At 38.6% G+C, this 22,622-nt stretch overlaps 1 protein-coding gene across 2 annotated transcripts in view; it reads left to right on the forward strand.

The window, feature by feature from the left end:
* LOC131036892 (puromycin-sensitive aminopeptidase) overlaps positions 1–22,622 on the forward strand; it is a 272,323-nt gene that overhangs the window by 33,928 nt on the left and 215,773 nt on the right. For both annotated transcript variants that reach the window (XM_057968905.2, XM_057968906.2), the window contains exon 3: positions 2,181–2,257. In XM_057968905.2, the coding sequence (XP_057824888.2) occupies positions 2,181–2,257 (77 nt within the window). The remainder of the gene's footprint in view (positions 1–2,180; positions 2,258–22,622) is intronic.

Below are 22,622 nucleotides of genomic sequence, written 5' to 3' on the forward strand. Positions count from 1 at the left end.
GAACAAGAAAGCCTCTCTTTATGTGATTTTCCCTTAGGCAAGGAAGTCAAATCCTTGTGCTGTGGAGAGGAAGATTGTGCTCTATCTTGTTGTATCTTAGGTTTGAACTACTTTTGCTTCTTGCTGGAATTCTTTCCTTGATTATTTTGATTAGCCACCAAAGTTGTGGACTTTGAAGACTGGAGAATCCCCATGCTCAACAATTTAGAATGATTTAACATCAACATTTCTATGAAAGCATCAAACGTAGGGATAGTGAAGGAAATACCCACTGTCAAGCAATGGGTTTTGAAGCTAGAAACAAATGCTGCATATTCTGATGGAAGCTTTCCCAATAGGTTGTAGACCAACTGCACATGCTTCTTATCAATGCCACAATCCTTAAGTTGCACTCCTAACTCATTTTCTTTAGTGACATAATCTTGGATTGCATCAAAGTTCTTGGGATCCAACATTTTGAGATCATTATCAAGTTGATAGCCTCTAATCTCATCAATTTGGCCATACTATTTTCCCAAGACATCCCATGCATCCTTAACTATTGTACACTTCTCAATGTGAAAGATGAGATCCTTTGATATATACTTACTCAATGTGCCAATAGCCATAATGTTTTTAGTGAGCCATTCCATGTGAGCATTAGGATCAACTGGTGTCATCATAATTCCATCAATGTAATGAGTTAATCCCTTTTCCGTTAGCTTACTCCATACATCAATTTTCCATGAGAGAGTTATGTGGAGTTAAAAGTGGAAATTTAGGAGAACCCATGGCAACAAAATGAAAGAACACAAAGAAAAGAGAGGCACAATCACTCAAGACACCACCCATCCCTCTCCACCCCAGCCCAGCCCACCCCAAAATGATGATTTGGTACTTAGTGCATGTACAATGGGCCACTTGCAAAGGCAAAGTGGACTTCTGATTTCAATGTTTACAACTTACCAAAAAAGGCTATAGAAGACTCAAATAATTAATGCAAAAGATCAAATTTTGACCTAAGCATTACAACTGCCAAAATAGGCAAAAAATACCAAGTGCTAAAAGTGAAATTTTTGATCATATTTACTACAAACTGATGGTACCGCTGTAAAATACAGAAAAAATCATTCACTTTCAAAAAAAAATTGAAGCTGAAAAGGAGTCCATATGAGCTCGAATGATGCCTCAAAAGTTGCAAAAATAGGGATTTCATAATTTCTAAAAACTCCGTGTACAAAAATTAAAAAACTCCTACATCATTGTGAAGAGAACGAAATTCTACCCCAAATAAAAAAAATGCTTGAAAAAAGGAGTTTGGATGATTGAGATATCACTGTTTGAAAATTGCCTATGTAATTAAAATGCCTAAATCGTCGCCGTACCTCCAAACTTTAGATGGCTCTAGATTTGGCCTCCGAAGTTGGATTTGGATGAAACAAAAGGCAAATCTGACTTTCTCAACCCTCTTGAATCAAATGGTAGCCTCAGATATAACCCAACAAGCTCCAATTTTGACTTGCAACAAAAAAACCATGAATCCAAAACTCCAAATTGCACCAAAATTCTATCCAAAGACTACCCAATGAAGCTCCAATGGATATGATACCATCTACGAATTTGTTGAAAATAGCCAAGATCAAGAGCACAATGGATAGCACAAAATAGAGACAATAGTTTTGATAAGAATATACTATATTCTAATCAAGATCAATTGAATCATTCCATACAATGTAAGATGATCCTGCTTATAAAGGCAAGGCCATATGGATATGTGAGCACACAATTATGACATGTGGCCCAACGAGAAACAAGGGTAGGTAGGAGAAATAATAAAATATTCCACAAGAGGCAGATCACCCACTGAAGGTGGAATGTAACAACAAGATAAGATCACAAAAGGTGAAAATTTTCCTACATACATCATTCTTATGTGCACACTTCACTAAGTGTCTCATATGCAAACTATGATGAAATGCATTATTTTAAGTCAACTTAAGTAAAGTATAATTATGAGGCATAATTGATACCAACAAGCAAGTTGTGCTTGTTGATTTCTTTATTTAGTAACATTGTTGGCATAGAGTTTGGATGGTTTGATAAGCAATCTATTAGATTTGGTTGTTTGGTAGTAATTAGAAACATTGTTATGTATTATAGTTTTGGGAACTAACTGAAATCCATTTTATATAAAATTGCAGGCATGCAATTGCCTTTGGTTTTGGATGGACACGACCTTAAATTGATTTCGATCAAAGTAAATGGAAAAGAGGTGGAGGTATGATTGAATTTTTTTTCTTAACCCCTTTGTTTTATGAATATGGTTCAAAGATAACGTTTGAAGTTGAAGCAATAGAAAATTATAGAAGATGGACAAAAACCTCTTTATTAATCAATGTTTATATTGTGAAATTGTGCTAAGACAACATTTGAATCCACTGGGTTTGTTCTTCGAATGATTAGAAATTAGAATCCTTTTTCTTTTTTTTCTTAAATATATTCTTTATTTGGGAGCCCTGTGTTTACTTCTGAATTTTCCAACTTGTAGCTTCTCTTAATTGTGAGTTTTTGTTTGAAATTTTCTAAGTTATCATATATTTGAATCATTAGTTTATGTTCGATTTCCTTTGTGGTTGATCACCTTCATTGTTTTAATGTTGGTTTTAATATTTGAATTGATATTCCACGTAAATCATGTGTTTATCTTGTGTTCTTGTTGTCAATATTGCGCAATTGATGATATTGTCATTGTTAAGTTGAAAAAGTAAAAGATTGTATTATACTGTTTCACCCACCCTCTTTGTATGCTCATGTGCTCATCAGCTCTCTTATTAGATTTTTATTTGTAGATTTTTGGTATCCAAAATGCAATCCATATTGACCACTATTAGGCCATACCGAATTGGGGGATTGAATTAGTTTGTTTGATTGCAATGCTCTAAATAACTATCATACCATTCTGTTTGTTCTCTTTTTTCTATTATAATGAGATCATATAGGTGTAAAGATTCTCTAAGATCTTGGACACCCTGTCCAACTCAAAATTATCATATTCTATGGTTATGTTGAGGGCATGCCAATTTGCATAATAGGCCATATTGTTGTTAAAAGAATGAATATTCTAGTTTAGCATCATTTTATGTGTTGGATTTTGACTTTTTGAGGGAAATGTTCTATGTTATATGTAATGTCGCCTTCCGCTTAGCGGTCCTGGAGAACTATTAGCCTATTCAATTATTGTAGGCTATAATTGGGTTTAAGGGAAATAATTAATTTAATTATCTAATATTATCCCTCAAAAGTCAGTCATAAGGGTAATATTATTTAATTAATCTAATTAATTAAATCTGGTTTATCTGCTAGATCCTCTTTGAATCTTTTTGGGTCTCAGTTACAGCTTGCAAGTAAATCTTAGTTTCTTCCAACAACCATTGCTAGATGTACCACTTCCCAATCAGGTTACATTTCCATTCAAATCGATTCAAACTAGTAGTACACCTCGAATTTTCCATGGTATGATGTTATTTAATTATTTAAGTATTGAGGCTCCTTTACCTATTTCTGATGTAGTTGATGATCAAAGGAATTAAGCAGGATTCAAATTTTGGTTACTTGTTAATCAGGATATTGTATGAAAATCTTAGTTTCATGTGTAAAATATCTTATTTGTAATATCAGACTCTTTATCAAAATGTCATAAGATCTTTTGAGTTCAGACCAATATCCCTCTGCAATACAATATACAAAGTTTTCATAAAGGCTACATCCATTTCCAGTTGGGCGTCCATGGCCTTGATGGAGTTACTCGCATATTCCCAAACCCAAATACTTTGATTTTTCATTTTCGTTCATTTTTTCTTTTTCTTGATTTCTTCTTTTCTTTCTCATCTTCTCTTTCCCATTTGATACTGCTTTGTTTTCATGTATTTCCTTTTCTTTTGATACTACATTTTCCTCACATATTTTCCACACTTTGCAATTTGGCTCATAAGCAATGAAGCTCACTTCGGCTTGAGAATTACAGTGGCGTTGAAGCAGGATTTCAGATTTTTCACTAGCCACAACTTCACTTAAGAAACCACAATGACTTAGAGCAGTGTGATTAATTGTGTAAAGATATAGTAATCGAAAGACGTTGGTATCAAGATATAGAAAGTGATTCCCTTCCGAGTCAAGTACAAGTCCTAACCAAATGATAAAGTCGGAGAGGAACAACCTCGAATTCAAAAGAATTTCATGAATAGATATCTAAGAAATGGACCGAACATAAGATCCAAAATGTGAAAGCATGTGAGTGAGAAAACAACACAAACACCTTTCTCACAATTCAAGGATCCCACTTAGGACACCTAAGCTAAGCAAACCGGCTGACTCGAAAGCAAACCATAACTTAAAGCAAAGCAAATTAAAACTATTTGAGCCACTTAAGAATCATGAGTCAAATGACTCAAGGCAAACTAACAACTTGGCTCAACAAAAACAAACCAAAACACACGAAAAGAAAACCTACTCTAAAGCTATATAAAAGATTCCTAGACTTGATGCGACTCAAATGAGTGACATATGCACATAACTTTACATGATTTCTCGAGGCATGCAATAGGAGCATAGCAAAAGTGATAGTTCGCAATTGGGCAAATTCATCCTTAAACATGGAAAAGAAAGCTCTCACAAGGCAATTTGCATACTCAAGCAATTCTTCACACAAGATAATCAATTGAGGTAACTCATTAGGTACATGATCATTCCAAATCCAAGTCATTTTCCCAAAACCCCCATAATCAAATTCATAGCATTCAAATTTAAGAGAAAGGAAAGAGACAACCTGGCGTGTTTTGAGTTCAAACGGAGATTCCTGTGTGCTTTCCACCAAAGCATCATAGGAAGAGAGATCATTGGCCGCTTCAGGAGGTTGCCATTGGTGATGCAACATTCCACGGGCGTCCACGACATGTTGATTCTTGCTTGCAAGTTCTTCTGGAATCCTTTGGATTGTAGCTAGCGCAACCTTGAATTGCTCTTCATTCTTCACTTCTATGGTGACAACAGGGTCAATATCTTGCATAAACCATGCATATAAGCATATCTTAAAAAATTAGAGTCTCCTTAAATGATTGATTTTCAAAAATGGCTGCTTAAATGCTGACATTGATGATAGCACCACTTCAAACTGCTCTTCTATCTCTAGTTTTGATTGTTGCATCTTCGAGGGAGCTCAAAAGTTCTTTCTTTGGGATGGCTCAAAATTCTTCATTTGATTCTTCTTGTTGTTGTAAGGATGAATGTTCACCAAGGATTTTGTCCTCTTGAATAGTATAAAACTCAATTCCTTGTTCTTGGGATGGTGAAGCATCAAACTGTGATGATCGCTCAAGTCATCTATGCCTCCTGCATCGTTTTCCTTCTCAATCTTGTGATAATCTTCACTAAAACCCCTGTTTTGTAGAGTTTCATGCTTCAATGTCTCCATACATTGACCTTCACTTGCTAGCATCTTGCTAGCTTGAACACCCTCCATTGTTTCTTCATCTTTCTTGGACACAAAGTTACCTCAACTATGATGCCCTGACTAATTGTCTCATTCATACCATCTTCTCGTAATTCATTGCATAATACTTCAGGAGGTCGAAGTTGGTGATGAATCATGCTCTTGTAGCAACTCGTTTCTCTTGGAACAACTTCGATAGTGACTCCTCTTGTACTTCCTCTATGAGATCTTTTAGTGCCCCCTTGAATAGCATTGTAGTAATGACATCTTTGAGCGCACTCTCAAACTGTTCTTCATATTTGGGCTCACTTGTGATAACTTGCACTTATTTGTTCAATATCTCCATATGATTGTCTTCCTCTCCAAGAACGCTTGAAATCTCTTGCACTTCATTCTCAAGGATCTCCTTTTGTAATAGGAATGAAAATTCATCAAGGAAGTCTCCTTCTCGAAAGGTTGTCGAATCATCTTCTTCATTAATTTGTATTTCAACATATTCCTCTTTTGGTGCAAGGCATGGAAAACTCTCATTCATTGCTATACATTGATCACCTTGTGTAAGGTCATTGGCTTGCAACTGGCTTCCTTCATTGTCGGATGGTGTAGAGATAACTTGTTCATATGTTCTTCTAAATTCAGCTGCAAGGTATGCACTCCAAGATCTATTCGTGATACACTCTTCCTTGTATAAGGCCAGCAATCCAAACTGATATTTGACTTGATTGATGGCCATTTCACACATGAATCGACCTCCTTCTAGAAGATTCCATCAACAAATCAAGAAAGCTAGGCACCTCATACCCATGCAAAGCCATGAATGGTTTCATTTGAATAGAAAGATGGTATGTGGTATTATAACAATACTCACAAAGGTATATCCACTTAACCCAACCTTTTTGTTGCCCTGCAATGTAGTTCTTGAGATATCCCTCTATCCATTTATTAACTATCTTTGTTTATCCATCAATTTGCGGGTGGTAGCTGGTAGTCTGAGTGAGCTCAGTCCTACAAAGTCTGAAAAAGCTCTTGCCAAAAATGGCTCATGAATCGGTTGTTTTTGTCACTAATAATGCTCCGAGGTAACCCATGTAGTCTGAATATCTCATGGAAGAAACTCTGCTACCTGTGTGGCTGAAAATGTAGTAGTGATCAGAAAGAAGTGGGCATACTTGGTCAATCAATCAACCACCACATAAATGCAATCCTTACCTTGAGCTTTCGGCAACTCTATAATGAAGTCCATAGAAATGCATTCCCACTTCCTATCAGGAATTGAAAGTGTCTAAAGAAAGCTTGCAGGGTATGTGTGTTCCTAGTTATTCTGTTGGCAAATAGGACACTCTCTAACCTAACGAAGAACATCTGATTTCAACTGCTTCCAAGTGAACCTCTCCCATATCTATCGATATGTCTTGAAGTAGCTGGGATGTCCTGCCATAGGTGTATTGTGAGAGGTCCTCATCACCATGTTCTTCACTTCCGATCCTGGGGTCAAAAATATCCTCCCCTTGTAAATGATAAGATCATTCACAATGGAGTATCTGTCATCATGTATCGACCCTTCAATTATGCCTGAAGCCCAAGAGTCCTTGGCATATTTTGCCACAATCAAATGCCTCCAATCATCTGAAACCTCTGCCATGGAGCTCAAATGTGGATGATGAGATAAAGCATTAACAACTACATTCTGTGTTCCTTTGACAAAGGAAATATCAAAGTCATATGATTGTAGCTTGCTTACCCATTTTTGCTGACGATCATTGAGATCTCACTGCTCAAGAAAATGTCTCAAGCTGTTATGGTCTGTTTTTATTTTTAATATGAATTTGCTGCCCACCAAATATTGCCTCAATTTGGCCAATGCATGCATGGTGGCCAAAATTTCCTTATCATATATACTATAGCTCCTCTTTGGACCTCAGCTTCCTTCTCTCAAAAGCAATTGGATGCTTGTCCTACATAAGGACAACTCCAATTCCCTCACCTCAAGCCTTACACTACAGCTCAAAGGGTTTCGTGAAATTCGGCAATGCAAGTACAGGGAGAGTAGTCATGAGACATTTGAACATCTCAAAGCATTCCTGTGCCTCAGGAGTCCATACAAAAGCTCCCTTGGTCAAATCTGTAAGTGGAGTTGCGTGCCGCAAATATCCATTAACAAATCTATGGTAGAAACCACATAAGCCCAAAAACTCTCTAAGTTGTGTAAGATTCACAGGTGTAGGCCACTCCACAATTGCCTTGACCTTATTAGGATCCATACGAACCCCTAATGATGTGGCCTAAGTAAAACAACTTTGTCATGCCCAAGTCACGCTTGGATTCCTTGGCATACAAAGATTCCTTGCCAAGAATCCCCAAAACTGTATCAAGATGTGGAATGTGTTACTCCCATGTTTTGCTGTACACTAAGATGTCATCAAAGAAGACCAACACAAATTCCCTCAACTGCGAATGGAATACCTTGTTCATCGTGGACTGAAATGTAGTAGGTGCATTGGTTAGTCCAAATGGCATAACCACAAACTCAAAATGCTTGTAGTGACAATGAAAGGCTATCTTCTCAATATCCCGCTCCCTAACACGAATCTGATGATACCCTGACCTCAAATCAATTTTGGAGAAATACTGGGTACCATGTAGCTCATCAATCAACTCGTCAATCCTAGGGATAAGATACCTATTTTTGATAGTCTTCTTATTCAACAACCTATAGTCGATACACATCCGCAAAGTTCCATCCTTTTTCTTGACCAAAACCACAAATGAAGCAAATGGTGACTTACTAGGTCGGATGTGTCCCATAGCAAGCAGCTCCTTAATAGTTTTTTCCTAAGTCACCACGTTTGAGTTCAAGTTCAAATTCGCCAACAATAAATTTCGGATGAAATTCGGCAAGAGGAAAAAATTTGAAAAAACAATTCGCCATTAAATTCGCTTTATATAAATTTTATTTTTTAGAAAATATAAATAATATATCTGAAAAATGTTAGAACAAACAATATTAAATTTGTTTAATTTAATTTATATATTTTAATTTAAATTTATCAAATTTTAAATATAAATAATTTAAAATATTTATTTTTTAATATATTAATGTTAAATCTGACAACTTTTATAATAAATGTTAATATATTAGTTAACATTATTATTATTAATTGATAATGTATATTAGACAACTAATATTAATTAATAATGTATATTAGATGTTTAATATTAGTTAAAATTATATTGGGCAACAATATTATACTATAATAATGTATATTAGATGTTTAATATTAGTTAAAATTATATCGGGCAACAATATTATACTAAAATGCTTTCATTATAGGAGGTCAATCAAATCGGGCATTTTAGTTAGCATTATATCGTGCATTTTAGTTAACATTATATTGGACAACAACATTACATCGGGCAAGATTTTAAGTTTATATCCTTTGTCTTCGACGCGGCTTCAAACCCTACTGGCGGCCAGGCACACCGTCGACCTGTAGCTCTTCCACGGCCCCCATACCTCTCAATGGCAACAGAGAACTAGTCATCTATCGACGGCCAAAACCTCTACCCGTTATCCAACGAATTTTAAACGAATTTCTGCTAATTTCATACGTTTTTTAAAAGTTTGCCGAATTTCGAACTTGAAGCCAAGAATTCGGTGAACGCGGTGACTTAGGTTTTTTCTATCTCATCTTTGAGCCGCTTAGGGTGCCTGTAGGGAGTGACTATCACGGGCTTAGCACCCTCCTCCAACTCAATGATGTATTCTATTCCTCTGTCTGGAGGTCTACCAGGTGGAATCTCGTTGAAACCTTGGTGTGTTTAATTCTTAATTCTTGTCTATCAGGAGGATAAATAGGTTTTTGCTGCTCCTCTTGTTTTGGCATCAACACACACCTTACTGTCCACTCAATCATGCCATGTCTCATGAGACATTCCATCCTTCTGAAAGATATAGTTCTGTAGCTAGTATCTCTGAGCGCTCTCAGCGCATGTGTTTTCCCATCCATCTGAAATCTCATTTCCATCTCACGGAGGTTGAGGGTAAATTCTCCAATGTCATGGAGCCAAGTCATTCCCAAAACCATATCTGTATCACCCATATTAACCACATAAAAAATCAGCCTTGAATTTGAAGTTATTTAAGCGCATGGGCAGATTGGAAATCATTTTGTCATAGTTGAGAGTGTAGCCATCAGCAACCTTTACTCTAATTCCTTCAAAATCCTTAGTGCGTATGCCACGTCTCTCAACAAGTCTAGCATCAATAAAATTATGTGTTGCACCTATATCAAGTAGAGTGATGATTTTTTGACCAGCAAGGACCCCATGCATCTTGAAAGAACCTTCACGTTGAATGCTAATGAGACATGCCTCCTTAAGCTTACTTCTGCCTCTATCTCCTCCTCATGCTCAGATTTTTCTGACTCAGAATCATTATTTTTTGTATGCTGATCCGATTCCGAATCTTCATAAAGAGCCCACATTGCACGATTAGATTTCCCCTTAGGTCTCATAGGACAATCATGGTTTGCATCATAAGGCCCTTTGTAATAAAAACATAGTTTCTTTTTCCTCAAATCATTAAGTGTCTCACAATCTAGTGGGAAGGCGGATTTCCCTTTTGTCTTGTCTTCCTTTTTGGGAAATTTCTTGTTGTCACGATAGGAAGATGATCCTTTGGAGGAGACCTTGCTGGAAGGTGCTGCAAGCTTCATGCTTTGTGCCTTTTTCATTGCCTCTTGTAGTAATGGTGGATCAAATGCCTTCAACCAGCCCTTCAATGGCTCCATTAGTCCTTCAATAAATAGCACCACTAATATCCTTCCACTAATATTAGGAACCATAATTGATAATTGCTGAAAATCACCAACATATGCTTCAAGAGATCCATGTTGCTTCAATTGTGCCAACTCATGGAAGCTTACTTCGGGGTCCTTAACATCAAATCTCTCAATCAATCTATTAGTAAATTCATCATATGTGGTAATGAGATCATGACCAAGAGTAATCAAACCATGGTACCTGTTATCACAAAAGCTTGCACCCTTGCTGAGCTATCAAGTCAGCAACCTTGTGAAACATGGAAACAATCCCGAAGTGTGGGACCTTGCGCAAGGGGGTTGAATCTCCGGAGAAGGCCGACTTCCTTCTCACTCCAAGTGCAGGTGTTGAACCAACTCAACACTTCAAAACTTACTACTAAGCCTATCCTAACAACTTGCATAGGAAAGGGAAGAGAGAATGCTTAAAATGAAAGGGGGTGATGCACCAAGAAGAGATTGTTTCTCTCCCCACCGAAATGACACAAGTAATTAACTGAAACACCCTGAAGATGCACAACTTTCAGTTGTATGAGTAACCCCAATGCATAGATGAAGGTTAGAATCCATTGAATGCCAAGAGGGGAGAAGGATTCCCACAGTCACACTCGGAAAACCAGTTAACACAGCATATATGAAGAGAAAGAGCCACGACATGCACCTATGATGAAGGTAAGAAAGCATACACAACATACATAGGTTGAAAGAAGGCAAAAATAGTGTTCTTCAATTAATCATAAGGCCAAAAGCCAATCTTACAATTGCAGAAATGCAAAAATTTACAAGTCTTCAAGAGAAGAGAAGAGCGTAAGAAAGCTCAAGGCAGCAAGGAGAGAACCCTTTACAATGAGGCTTAAAAGCCATTATATAGAAAAATGGATACAAGGGTGATCATGACCCTAGCATGTCAGTCTAGAAGTGCAGGGAAGTGTATGCACTTGACTTGTACATGCAAGCTGTTGGTGTTGGAAATAAGCCACACCCGGACCGACGATGGATTGGTCCAAGAGGGGCTAGTAGCTTAGTGGTAGAGCACTCCAACAGCGTATGGAAGGTCCTAGGTTCGAGTCCTAGCTGGTCCATGTCTTAACATGGTATCAGAGCCAGGTCCAGGCTAGGAGCCCCAAGCACACGAGAGGTGTGGCTTAAGGGGGGGTGTTGGTGTCGGAAATAAGCCACACTCGGACCAATGATGGACTGGTCCAAGAGGGGCCAGTAGCTGAGTGGTAGAGCACTCCAGCAACGTATGGAAGGTCCTAGGTTCGAGTCCTAGCTGGTCCATGTCTTAACACAAGCAACCTAGGACCTTCCAAAGGCAATTATGAAGAAAGTGGATTGGTTGACCTTCCAAAGTCAGACATGACAGTCATGACACAAGTCACCAGCATGGCCCCGTACCTCTCTTGATGGAAATCCTACCAAAAACAATAAATGCAGCCCTGTGGCTCCACAAAAAAAAGTGCACAAGTCACCAAAACTGTCGGAGCATTTAAAGCCTTGAGTGTCGATCACGCCATCCATAAGTGTTGCAAGTCGGAAGTAGGCTTGGGAGATCGTACTCTCAAAGTGAGGAAGACAAGCGAAGGAGCAAGGAACTTCGAAACCTCAGGGTTCCGGAGTTCCGGGATAGGAGCAAGGAGGGCTAGGAAAGGAACTTCGGAACCTCAGGGTTCCGGAGTTCCGAAGGAACTAGGGAGAGAAGGCAAAAGGGGAAGGAACTTCAGAACCTCAGGGTTCTTGAGTTTGGGGATAGAGGAGGAAAGGGTTAAAGAGAGAAGGGGAACTTCGGAGACCGGAGTCACTGTAGTTGGATAAGGAACTTGGGTTCTAGAGTTTCGGGCTAGAAGGACAAGGAACTTGGGAACCTGGGGGTTCCAGAGTTCCACGGGAGGAGAACTAGGAACTTGGGAATCTGGGAGTTCCGGAGTTCCGGGGTTGAGGAACTAGGAACTTTAGAACCTAGGGGTTCCAGAGTTTTGGGGTTGAGGAACTAGGAACCTCGGAACCTAGGGGTTCCGGAGTTCCGGGCTTGAAGAACAAGGAACTTGGGAACCTGGGGGTTCCGGAGTTCCGAGGTTGGAACAAGGAACTTGGGAACCTGGGGGTTCCGGGGTAGAAGAACAAGGAACTTCGAAGACCTGGGTCACTAAAGTTGGGGGAACTTCGAAGACTTGGGTCACCGAAGTTGGGAAGACTGAGGAACTTGGGAACTTTAGGGTTCCAGAGTTCCGAGGCAAGAAAACAAGTGACCAAGGAAGGGAACTTCGGAACCTCAAGGTTCCGGAGTTCCGGGAAAGAGAGAGGAAGAGAAGGCTTGGGAAAGGAACTTCCGACAAGACAACACTTCATACTTGATTTCATTGCTTTTCTCCTTGATCAACTGGGCAGCGCTGGTCCATAGAACATATCTCTGATCGGTTCTCACTGATGGACCAAGGGTGTCATAAAATGACAACAGTACCACCATTCATGAGCAGCCTCTTCTAAATGCAGTGTAGCAAACCTTATGGTGTCCTCTTCAGGCATTGGTTTCAATGACAAATAGTTATCAAGTTTTTGCACCAAGGCATTGTAGTCTTACCAAGAGCTTGCTGATAATCTATTCTTGGTGGAGCATAATGGTCATTCCTTCCGCCATTCCTCCTATTCCTTTGATTCATGAATTGATCAAATGTCCATTGCTCTCTCAAATCCGGAGGTAAACTGCTATATTCTAGGTAAGCTTGGCTTGCTTTGTCACCAAAGGGAGAAGCTGCTACTACTTGTGGTTGTTATTCCCTTAGTGTAAAGGTAGGATAGAGGGGTCTAGAGGTTGATCCTCTAGTGTTAGCAGCTCGGTGTACAGACCTTTCCCCATCAATATTCCTATTATTCTCATTGTTCCCACTATGTTCAGCTGTGTGATGTTGATGGAGATTATTATTTTTTTTTGTTCCCTCTTTCCTAATAAGCACAACATTATGTCAAGCATGGTGTTGAATTTGTTTTCAATTCTTGCCTCCTTGTCTTCCTTAGTCATGGTCTGAGCTGTTTTGTTGGTAGCCCTTTCCCTCAAGGCTATTGAAAATGTGTCTACATCTAGCACTTGTGGATTTTGATACTGCTGTCTTCACTGTTCCCTGTTATAATACCTGATATGTCTTGCAGTCATCAGACATCTAGCTGATCACAAGATGGTAGGATGATGGCTCTGATACCACTGTAATATCCCCTGCTGTTATATGACTGAAATGTGCAAGGAATATTGACAAACAGTTGTCTATTAATCTTCAATCTGCTGTTTTGATTTTCAGACTCAATAACCTGCATGTTATTGACACTGGACAGCTTTGTATAACTCTGCGTGTTATGCAGTATCCTTTGGTTTTGCTTGTAGGAACTTATGAATGCAATGCAATGAATCTAAGAGTTGATTTACCAACTAATAATGCATACAAACATCATATTTATCTAGTTGACATTTTGTCAAACATATAGAATGCAACCTCAGATTGGAAACCAAATTTATTACAGCACATATAGAGTTCACCATTGATTATTCATTCAATGCAATCCCGATTACAAAATACTATGCAATGGCCAAGACTCTTGGCCTACAATGAAATATTATTCAGAATTTCTGAGTACTAATGGCAGCCCACTGATTCATGCATACATGACTGAAATCTCAATGAAAAGAATGCCAAAAGAGAACCTGGATGGAGCGCCTAGGTGTGAGGACGAAGAAGCAAGCAATATAGATAATCTTTATTTTTTCTTTATGCCAAATCAACCCCTTCCTCAAAATCGCCCCTGTTCTGATATGAATGATAACAATAAATAAATATCAACTTATACACCTCCCTTCAAGCATCAAATATCATTGATGACCTTATTTAAAGTGGGCGCTCCAATCAAGGAATGAAATCGATGCACCGAAATGGAAGTATGAGCAAAATTGTGGGGACTGGTAGGTCTGGTTGAACTTTGTTTCAGACCTGATATGTGACTGAAATCTCCTCAAATTTCACCTCCAATATGCTCCTAAGGAATCACCTTTCCTTCCTTAAAATGTAGATGCAAGCATAGATGTCAATACACCAATGAGCTGATGTACTCTCCAAAATCGTCTACCATGAATGCTGATGCCAAACCACAATAAACTCGGGTATGAAGGACTGAAGTATCCTTCGTTCACAAATGCAACCCTTTGGAGGATCTTTCACCCTCTTAGTTATGCCAATCAAAGAGAGTTCTTGTTCTCAATGATTGAGTGATATGCAGAAACCATTGGCTCCACAAGTTCATAACACAAAAAAAGTCCAATATTCGATGATAAAACCATGAGGCTCATCCCCTTTTATCCTCTTCCCACACATGAATCTGCCTCCTTCTAGAAGATTCCATTTTAAGTAAATAATATTTAATTATTCCCTTTAAATAATCTTTTAATTGCACTTTAGTCAATATTAAAATATTTCTTTAATATAAAGTGCACACATGACATCATACGTGAGAACACATTATCTCACCATAAGACCATGTAAAATCATATGTGAAGCCACAAGTAACTACCAAGACGACCCTCTCATCAACTCCTTGCCCTACGAGGGTTAAATAATAGGCCAAACTCCATGAATGTCTGCACACTAATGAGAAGGGGACATTACAAAATCACCTTCAAACGGACTATTTCATACACATCAAATTTCTATTAGTATTATAAGAAAAATGTCTATTAGGCCATCTATTAGGCCAGGTTGCTGGTTGAAAAACCAAATCCGTTGCTTAACAAAGGCTCCATATTGCAATTCATGATGATCAAGGGTATCTTGGACCTCCTAGATGGAAAGGGAAGGAAGTTTTCTCCTTCAAGGGAGCAAAGGAAGTCACATTTCTCCATTGAGGGAGCAAAGGAGATTTTCACCTACTTAGCTGAATTTCCTCCATGCGACCTACCTCTCAATAAAGTACAATCAACCCTCTTGGATGGTGAGAGAGAAAAGGAAGGCGGTTCGCTCCATTGAGGGAGCAAAGGAAGGCAGTTCACTCTATTGAGGGGGTGTTGACGTGGCTAAAATTGCGGAACTACGACTTCATCCGGCCAACACAGAATAGAATGCTAAGTATCCTATCCTCTCTTGAGATAAGGAAATCCCTAATGCTGTTTTGGTTGTCAGGTCTTGACTGCAGGATAGCTTAACGGTCGATGTGTTTTGCTGGGAACACAAGGGGACTTACGTTTTGCAACAAGCTGATCTACTGCGATTTTCGGACCGCGAAATAAAATCAAAAGAGAAGGGTTCATGAAGCCTAAGGACAAGGAAGATATCAGTTGATGTAGTAGGTAGACAGATTTCGATAAACCAGTTCTTGTTTTGCCAGAGACACCCTCACAACTAGACAAGAACGGTGCAAGCTCCAAAGGATGAAGGATTTTCAGACCGGAGGCACTCGTTTTAATGGGGATGACCTCAAGGTTTTGGTTGTCAGGTCTTGACTGCAGGATAGTTCAACGGTCGATGTGTTTTGCTGGGAACACAAGGGGACTTACGTTTTGCAACAAGCTGATCTACTGCAATTTTCGGACCGCGAAATAAAATCAAAAGAGAAGGGTTCAGGAAGCCTAAGGACAAGGAAGATATCAGTTGATGTAGCGGGTAGACAGATTTCGATAAACCAGTTCTTGTTTTGCCAGAGACACCATCACAACTAGACAAGAACGGTGCAAGCTCCAAAGGATGAAGGATTTTCAGACCCGAGACACTCGTTTTAGGCACCCAATTCTGGCGCAGCCTAAGACGAACACCTGTAGTTGAACTAAGCACAGTTTGGGTTCAGACTAACCATGCATGGTGACCTACAATCAGCAGACACCCCATGGTATGAACCAGAAATGCATCAAATACCCCTCTACACTTCACCATTAAAATCCCTGCACTCTAAAATTAACCAGCTGAAAGAAACCATGCAAACAGACTAAAAACAAGATGTTAAACACCAAATCAATGTCTATATATTGATTTCAGCTACCTATTACAACAATTTTTGTAGCATCTCTATGCTGCTACTAAAATCTAATCTATTCTAACTCTAAAATCTAACTACAAAATTCTAACCCCAAAATTCTAACTATCTAACCCTTTACAAAAGAAAGGTTTTTGCCTTTTATAGATTTTACAATATGAATCAGAGGCTAGGATGGACTGCATCGAAGGGTCCTGATTTACCTTCCAGAAGCATGGAAGCTTTAACCCATGCCCATTAAACTCTTAGTCATCCACCCAACAACCCTCTCAACTGCCTACAACTGTTTGGCTTCAATTTGAGTCTATTCGGTAGTTGGACATAACTGTCCACAACTGACTTGTTTCCCCTTTGTTTCAAAATATCTTGAGTGGGGCCCACAGGTAGTTTTACAATAAAACAGTTTTAGTTTTCAAAAACTGAACTTCTAGAATTAAATCCAGCTATGTATTTTTCTTGAGAATGCGTTATTGTTGCATTTGGAGTGTTCTTCGATCTTTGGTCTCAGTGATGGACTTCAACTTCTTGTCTGGGTGTCACGCTTCCCAATGTTTCATCGCTTTGATCCTGCATTGTACCTTTGCTCCTGGCTTTGATCGCGATCTGCATTCTTGCATCTTTGCTGGTTAGCGTTTCGGGCTTCACACTTTAACTCTTCGCTGACATCGTCGATCATGATCCTGCAAGCAATCAATTTCAATTTTAATCAATTAATTTAAAAAATTAATTAAATTAATTTAACAAACATTAAATTTTAAACGATGTCGGGTTTCGTCTCAATGGAGTTCAGGCTTGATAAGCTCTTTGTGAGATGTATCTTTTCTTTTGGTTTGTGATTTATGATCTCTCACTCCATTTTCGGCCTATTTGAGGAAAATGGCGACTTTCATTTAGTGTTCGTTCTCACCTTAAGTCTTCAACTTCGGGCTAAAAGATTAAAATGCAAGACAATACACCTTTTTGGCCTTAGAAACTCGGTTTGCAAACGCGCAACGTTGAAATTGCTTTTCGGCATTTAAGGCAAAAAAATACACAATGTTGCTCTTTATCTTCAATTTCGACCAAATGAGCCGTTCTGAGAGTTTGCTTGCATTATGGCCATGTAGGCCGATTTTGAGTTTAAGTGGAATCTCGGGTTAATGAAAGTCGCCATTTTCCTCAAATAGGGCGAAAATGGAGTGAGAGGTCGTCGAAAATGGAGTGAGAGATCATAAATCACAAACCAAAAGCAAAGGTACATCTCACAAAGAGCTTATCAAGCTCGAATTCCATTGAGACGAAACCCGACATCGTTTAAAATTTAATGTTTGCTATAATTTTCGGCCGTTTTGGATTTCGGGCTAGTTGGAGATTATTCGCGACTTGAACTTAGATTTATATTCCCCATTTCACTTTGTGATTTTCGGCGTTTAAAATGACATTGCGCGATATTGATTTTTTATTAGTCTTTTCGGCATTGTGAAGCTTTTTGCGAGATTGGCCATTTTTGGCCAAAAGACTCCTATTGCGCGATTTTCAAACTGTTTAATTTTCGGCCCTTTAGGATGAAATGGCTCAATGTTTGTTCTATTTTCGGCCAACAAGGAGGTTTTGCAAGTCGTGAGGTTGTATTTCGGGCCATCTAGTCAATTTGCGTGAGATTTTACACCTTTGTTCATCTTTTTGGGTATTTTGCCCCCTTTTTACGATTCTCTCTTGATTTTTGGCTCAGAGGCCAATTTGAGAGCTTGTGATCATGAACTTTAGTTCTTTTTTGGGATCTAAAGGGTTTGTGTGGGATTTGCGAATGCCCTCTTATAGCAATTTTGGGCTACTGAGCCGAATCGCGCGATGTCTCTTGACTGAGGGAATTCGGCCTACTAGGCGAATTTATAAACTTGGATTTTAGCTCGCGACTTTTCAATGTGGAATGAGTGATTTTATCTTCATGTTTGGCATGTTGGAATGTTTTGGGCAAATTTCAAAATTTGGCCTATGGGATGATTTTGCACGGCCTCTCTTCTCACGCGAATTCACACTTATCAATTTTTGGGGCTCTTAGACCATCTTGCGAGGTTTTGTCTCCTTGAATGATTTTCCGGCTGACAACTTATTTTGTGAGATTCTCAAATGCCTTTGTTTTCGGCGAAATGAGAGGTTTCATGAGATTTCTTCTTCATTCCATTTTTCCTACTACACGGGCAGACCAAACTTGACATGAGGGTCCCCTGTCAAAGACGGGGTGTGTGTGCGATACGCACAATAGGGAGCAATGGAAATTTTCGTATACAGTCAAATTTCATCCAACTAACTTTCCTTGCCTACTATGCTCGAATTGACATTTCATCTCAGATTTTTGCCACTTCAAAGATGATGACCAAATGGAGCGATCATCCAAATCATTCATCTGCTAAGCCTTAAGAGTAATCTAACCTCATTCCAACCCAAGGAGAGAGAAATAACCCTATCACTACCTAGCCACTTAAGAAAGTGCACTTCTTCAAACAAAAGGCTAATAGCGAAAGACTCTACCACTATCCTAGAAAGCAGAAAAGAGTGGGGGTCCCTATTTGCAATGGGGTGATGTGTGAAAACATCACAACAAGTACGTTGGGGACAATGGGTTTGCAATGCATAGACGGACGTTATCCCTTGAGTTGGGATAGTTTATGAACTCCAATTCCTCAGTCAATATGGTCTGATATGAATCTGATTTTATGGTTTTTAGACCCCTTTTACTGCTGCAACCCTTGCCAAAACTGGTTTGTTGCATAGGAAATTGACTGCCTAATAATAAGGGGCTGATTAGAGTGAAGTATGTGTCTGAAATGACTTCCAAGGTTCTATAGATAGAAATCGGCTAGCTAAGCAAGCGGCCACCTCACTCAGACACCAACACTATTCCTTTAGCTTCTCCAAAATCCTTCAAATCGCTGCCTTGTCTTCTCATAGTTTGCCTTAATATGCTGATGTTAACCCTTGTGTAAAGATGGCTTTCAAAACATGTTGCCAATCCCTCGCAAAATGGTATGGCTACTCTCATAAACAAGTAGGAGGTCACAAAACTTCATAACTGATTCACCATAAGCCCAAAGGAAACCCCTGATGTAGAGTCTCTCTTCACACTCTTGGCTGGTCTCTCACAGCTGCAGGTGTGCAACAACAATAGAGGGCTACGTCTCCAAGGTCCTCAAACCACAAGCTCCTCAAAGGAGTCTAGAAGGATAAAATAATATCAACATAATAACTTTGCCCTCAAGTTTTCCTTTTAATACTTTTCCCTAGTTGCCCTAATTAGGGTTGAACCCTAGCACCTCAATCAGATTTAATGATTTAATATTGATTACTTTTTTTTTCACATTATATTATCCCACTTAGGAGTGCTCACTTTGGGTTATATGCCTTTTCACTTAAACCAAATTTTTATCTCTCTTCCCCATTCACTCTCTCTCTAGAAATAAGAACTTAGAAAGGGTGAAACTTTATATTATACACGTATTTTGGGTGACGCAAGAGGATATAATGAAATTTGAAGTAGCTCAATTGGAGTGAACAATTTAATTCTTGGGCAAAACAAGAAAGACTCCCTTGACACATTTTCATGGAGACCAACCTACTTGGGTCCTCTATCCAACTTGTTAGTTTACGAGGACCATTAATAGACTAACTTTGTAAGCAGAATTGGATATTGATGTTTAAAGATTTGGTTCTCTTTTAACCTGGGACTTCAATTGGATTCCTCATTACACATTGAGGAGGTAAAATGTCACTACATTGAGGATCTTCTTTCTAATATCCCTTGTCCAAGATGACTGAAAAAACTAGGGATATTTTGCTAGCAATTTCTGATTGTATTCAAATAATCTACTGATTATTCTTGTCTCAGATCTAAGGCATGAATTATCAGATGTTATGAATAATTTGTGGGTGTCTATGATGCACCAAACAACAGATTTCCACACCTAACTAAACTCTAGGACAACAATTTCAGATTATAGGCATTATGATAAACACTTAGCCTACGTCCTCAGAAAACAAATGATGAAAATGCAACTTTATTCAGTTAAAGCTTATTACACTGAGAACTCAAATTGACAGTTAATCAGCAAATTACAGTCTGAGAACATTGACACCTTTTCTGATTTTTCTGAAGACTCAAGGCATTCATTAATCTGGAGCATTCAACTCAAAAATTACAATGAAAGAAGATGATCCAAAACCTGATTTGAATTTACTCAGCTTGTGGCAAGAAGATTAATCAACTTCCACCATTATTTGGAAGCTCCAATGTGCATACTTCAGCCTATGTCATAACCCACACTGCTGCTGCTAATTAAGGACTGAGAACTCCATAATCTCTGCGTATTGGTTTCCAGTTGTTGCCTATAACTGATCAACCTCCATTAAAGATGACTCCATCTGCAATTTTTAAGTAATCACAATTTCCAAATGATGAATATCGTTGCAATACTAGAGGGCGGACCTGCTACAGTTTGGTTCCTTGAAGGAATTAAAATGGACACTTATTCATCCAACAGATGGTCCCAAATGTATCGCCTCATCATCCTATAAATCTAGGGATCTTCATTGGTGGAAATTGGTGTAGCTAGGTGAGATATGAGGAAAATCGAGGGTTCCTGACTGCCATATATAATTCTGATCTGAAGTATATTAAGAGCCGTACTATCATTCCATCACCTCCATTATATTCCTAAGAAGATCGCCTAAGCGTCATATGCATTTTGGACCCAAATGGAAGACGAGCAATGTATGTACAATGAGTTACAAACCAAAATGTGCTGACCAAAGTCTGCAACAGCAAAAAATAAGTTCTTCGATCTGCCCCCAAACTCTTCCAAACTTCTTCTTCAAATCGCCAATAAGTATTGCCAAGGATCTATAATGAATATTGCTGATGTAGAATACCTTGAACTAGGTGGTCTCCAAATCTGAAGTCTGAAGCACAACCTCCTGAAATCTGATCTGAACATTCAATAAACCCAATGTGAAGAGCTGGGCACTCCTCACTCACAAGCAACCCCTTGGAAGGTCTTTCACTCCCTCAGTTATGCAATCTATGGGAGTTTTCGTTCCCAAAGATTCTAAGTCTGCAGACACCCTCTAGGTTCTACAAAACCAATCAATTTATCAATCCCAAATCCAAGTCTGCTTTCCTTCTCTTACTGTAATATCCCTTGGCTAATCTGACCCTGTTTCGCTTATTTGAACCCCAAGGAATATTGTCAAACACTTGGCATACAATGTTTGAAGCCGCTGTAGTGAATTCTTTATTTGTCTTCTTTGGGTTTGTAGGCTGCAAATGAAGTTATGGAAAGCTTCTAACAATGTGTTGACGTGTATTTTATACACAATCATACACAGAATAAAATACCAATAGGCATCTTATCCTCTCTTGAGAAAATAGTCTCTAACTGCTGAAGATCTGCACGAAGGATCAGTTAGGTAGACTCCAAGGTTCTTTTAGTAGGGTCTCTACGTGTGGACAAGCTTTTAGTGGTATGATGTGATTTGCTGTTTCCTCCAAGGGGCCTTACGTATTCCAAAAGTTCAAAGATTTTCTAAACTAAAGAAACTTTCAAAAATAGCAAAAGGAGTAGGGTTTAAAAGAGGTCTAATCTAGCCTAACCCTATGAATGACTTAGTATGGACGAGACTTGGCAAGATTCAACCAACTTCAATTTTGCCATAAGATAACAACTCAATTGAAATTAGTGCGATCTTCTAAGGTAATAAAATGATACTCAATACATCAAAGATCAAGGACACTACTACGAAGGTACATATCCAGGATTCAATAATGATTGAAGATTAAAGGACTCAATGTATTCTCCAGTCGACCACGCAAGGCGTTCCTACAATCAGCAAGAAGCTAGTGGTTTGGATTACGAATCCTACCAAATATCAAATCTCACACTTAATCTTTCAAATTAACAAACTACTTTGATTGAGCACGATTCAAGTAGATCAAACAACCATGAAGATAACTCTAGAAATTTGCAAGAAAACACCATAACTTCAATATTTTATTGATTTCCAAGTCATCATGTACAACAATTGCTTGAATTCCTCTCTTCAAAGCTCAATCTTACTACAAAATGAAATTGCTTCTAACTCTAATCTCTCTTACATCAACTATTAACTCTCACACTATTCCACTATTTCTCTATTATCCAATGAAATGAAAAATGGGGGTATAAATAGCATCCCCAATTACAATGAAAGGTCCAGATTGAAAGTAAATCAATGGACAAGATCATGACACCTAAACCCTAATTAGGGTTTGTTACAAATGGCCTCCTTTTTACTGAACAATATTAAATACATAGCCA

This window comes from Cryptomeria japonica, chromosome 8, assembly GCF_030272615.1.
Source record: "Cryptomeria japonica chromosome 8, Sugi_1.0, whole genome shotgun sequence".
Classification (NCBI taxonomy): domain Eukaryota; kingdom Viridiplantae; phylum Streptophyta; class Pinopsida; order Cupressales; family Cupressaceae; genus Cryptomeria; species Cryptomeria japonica.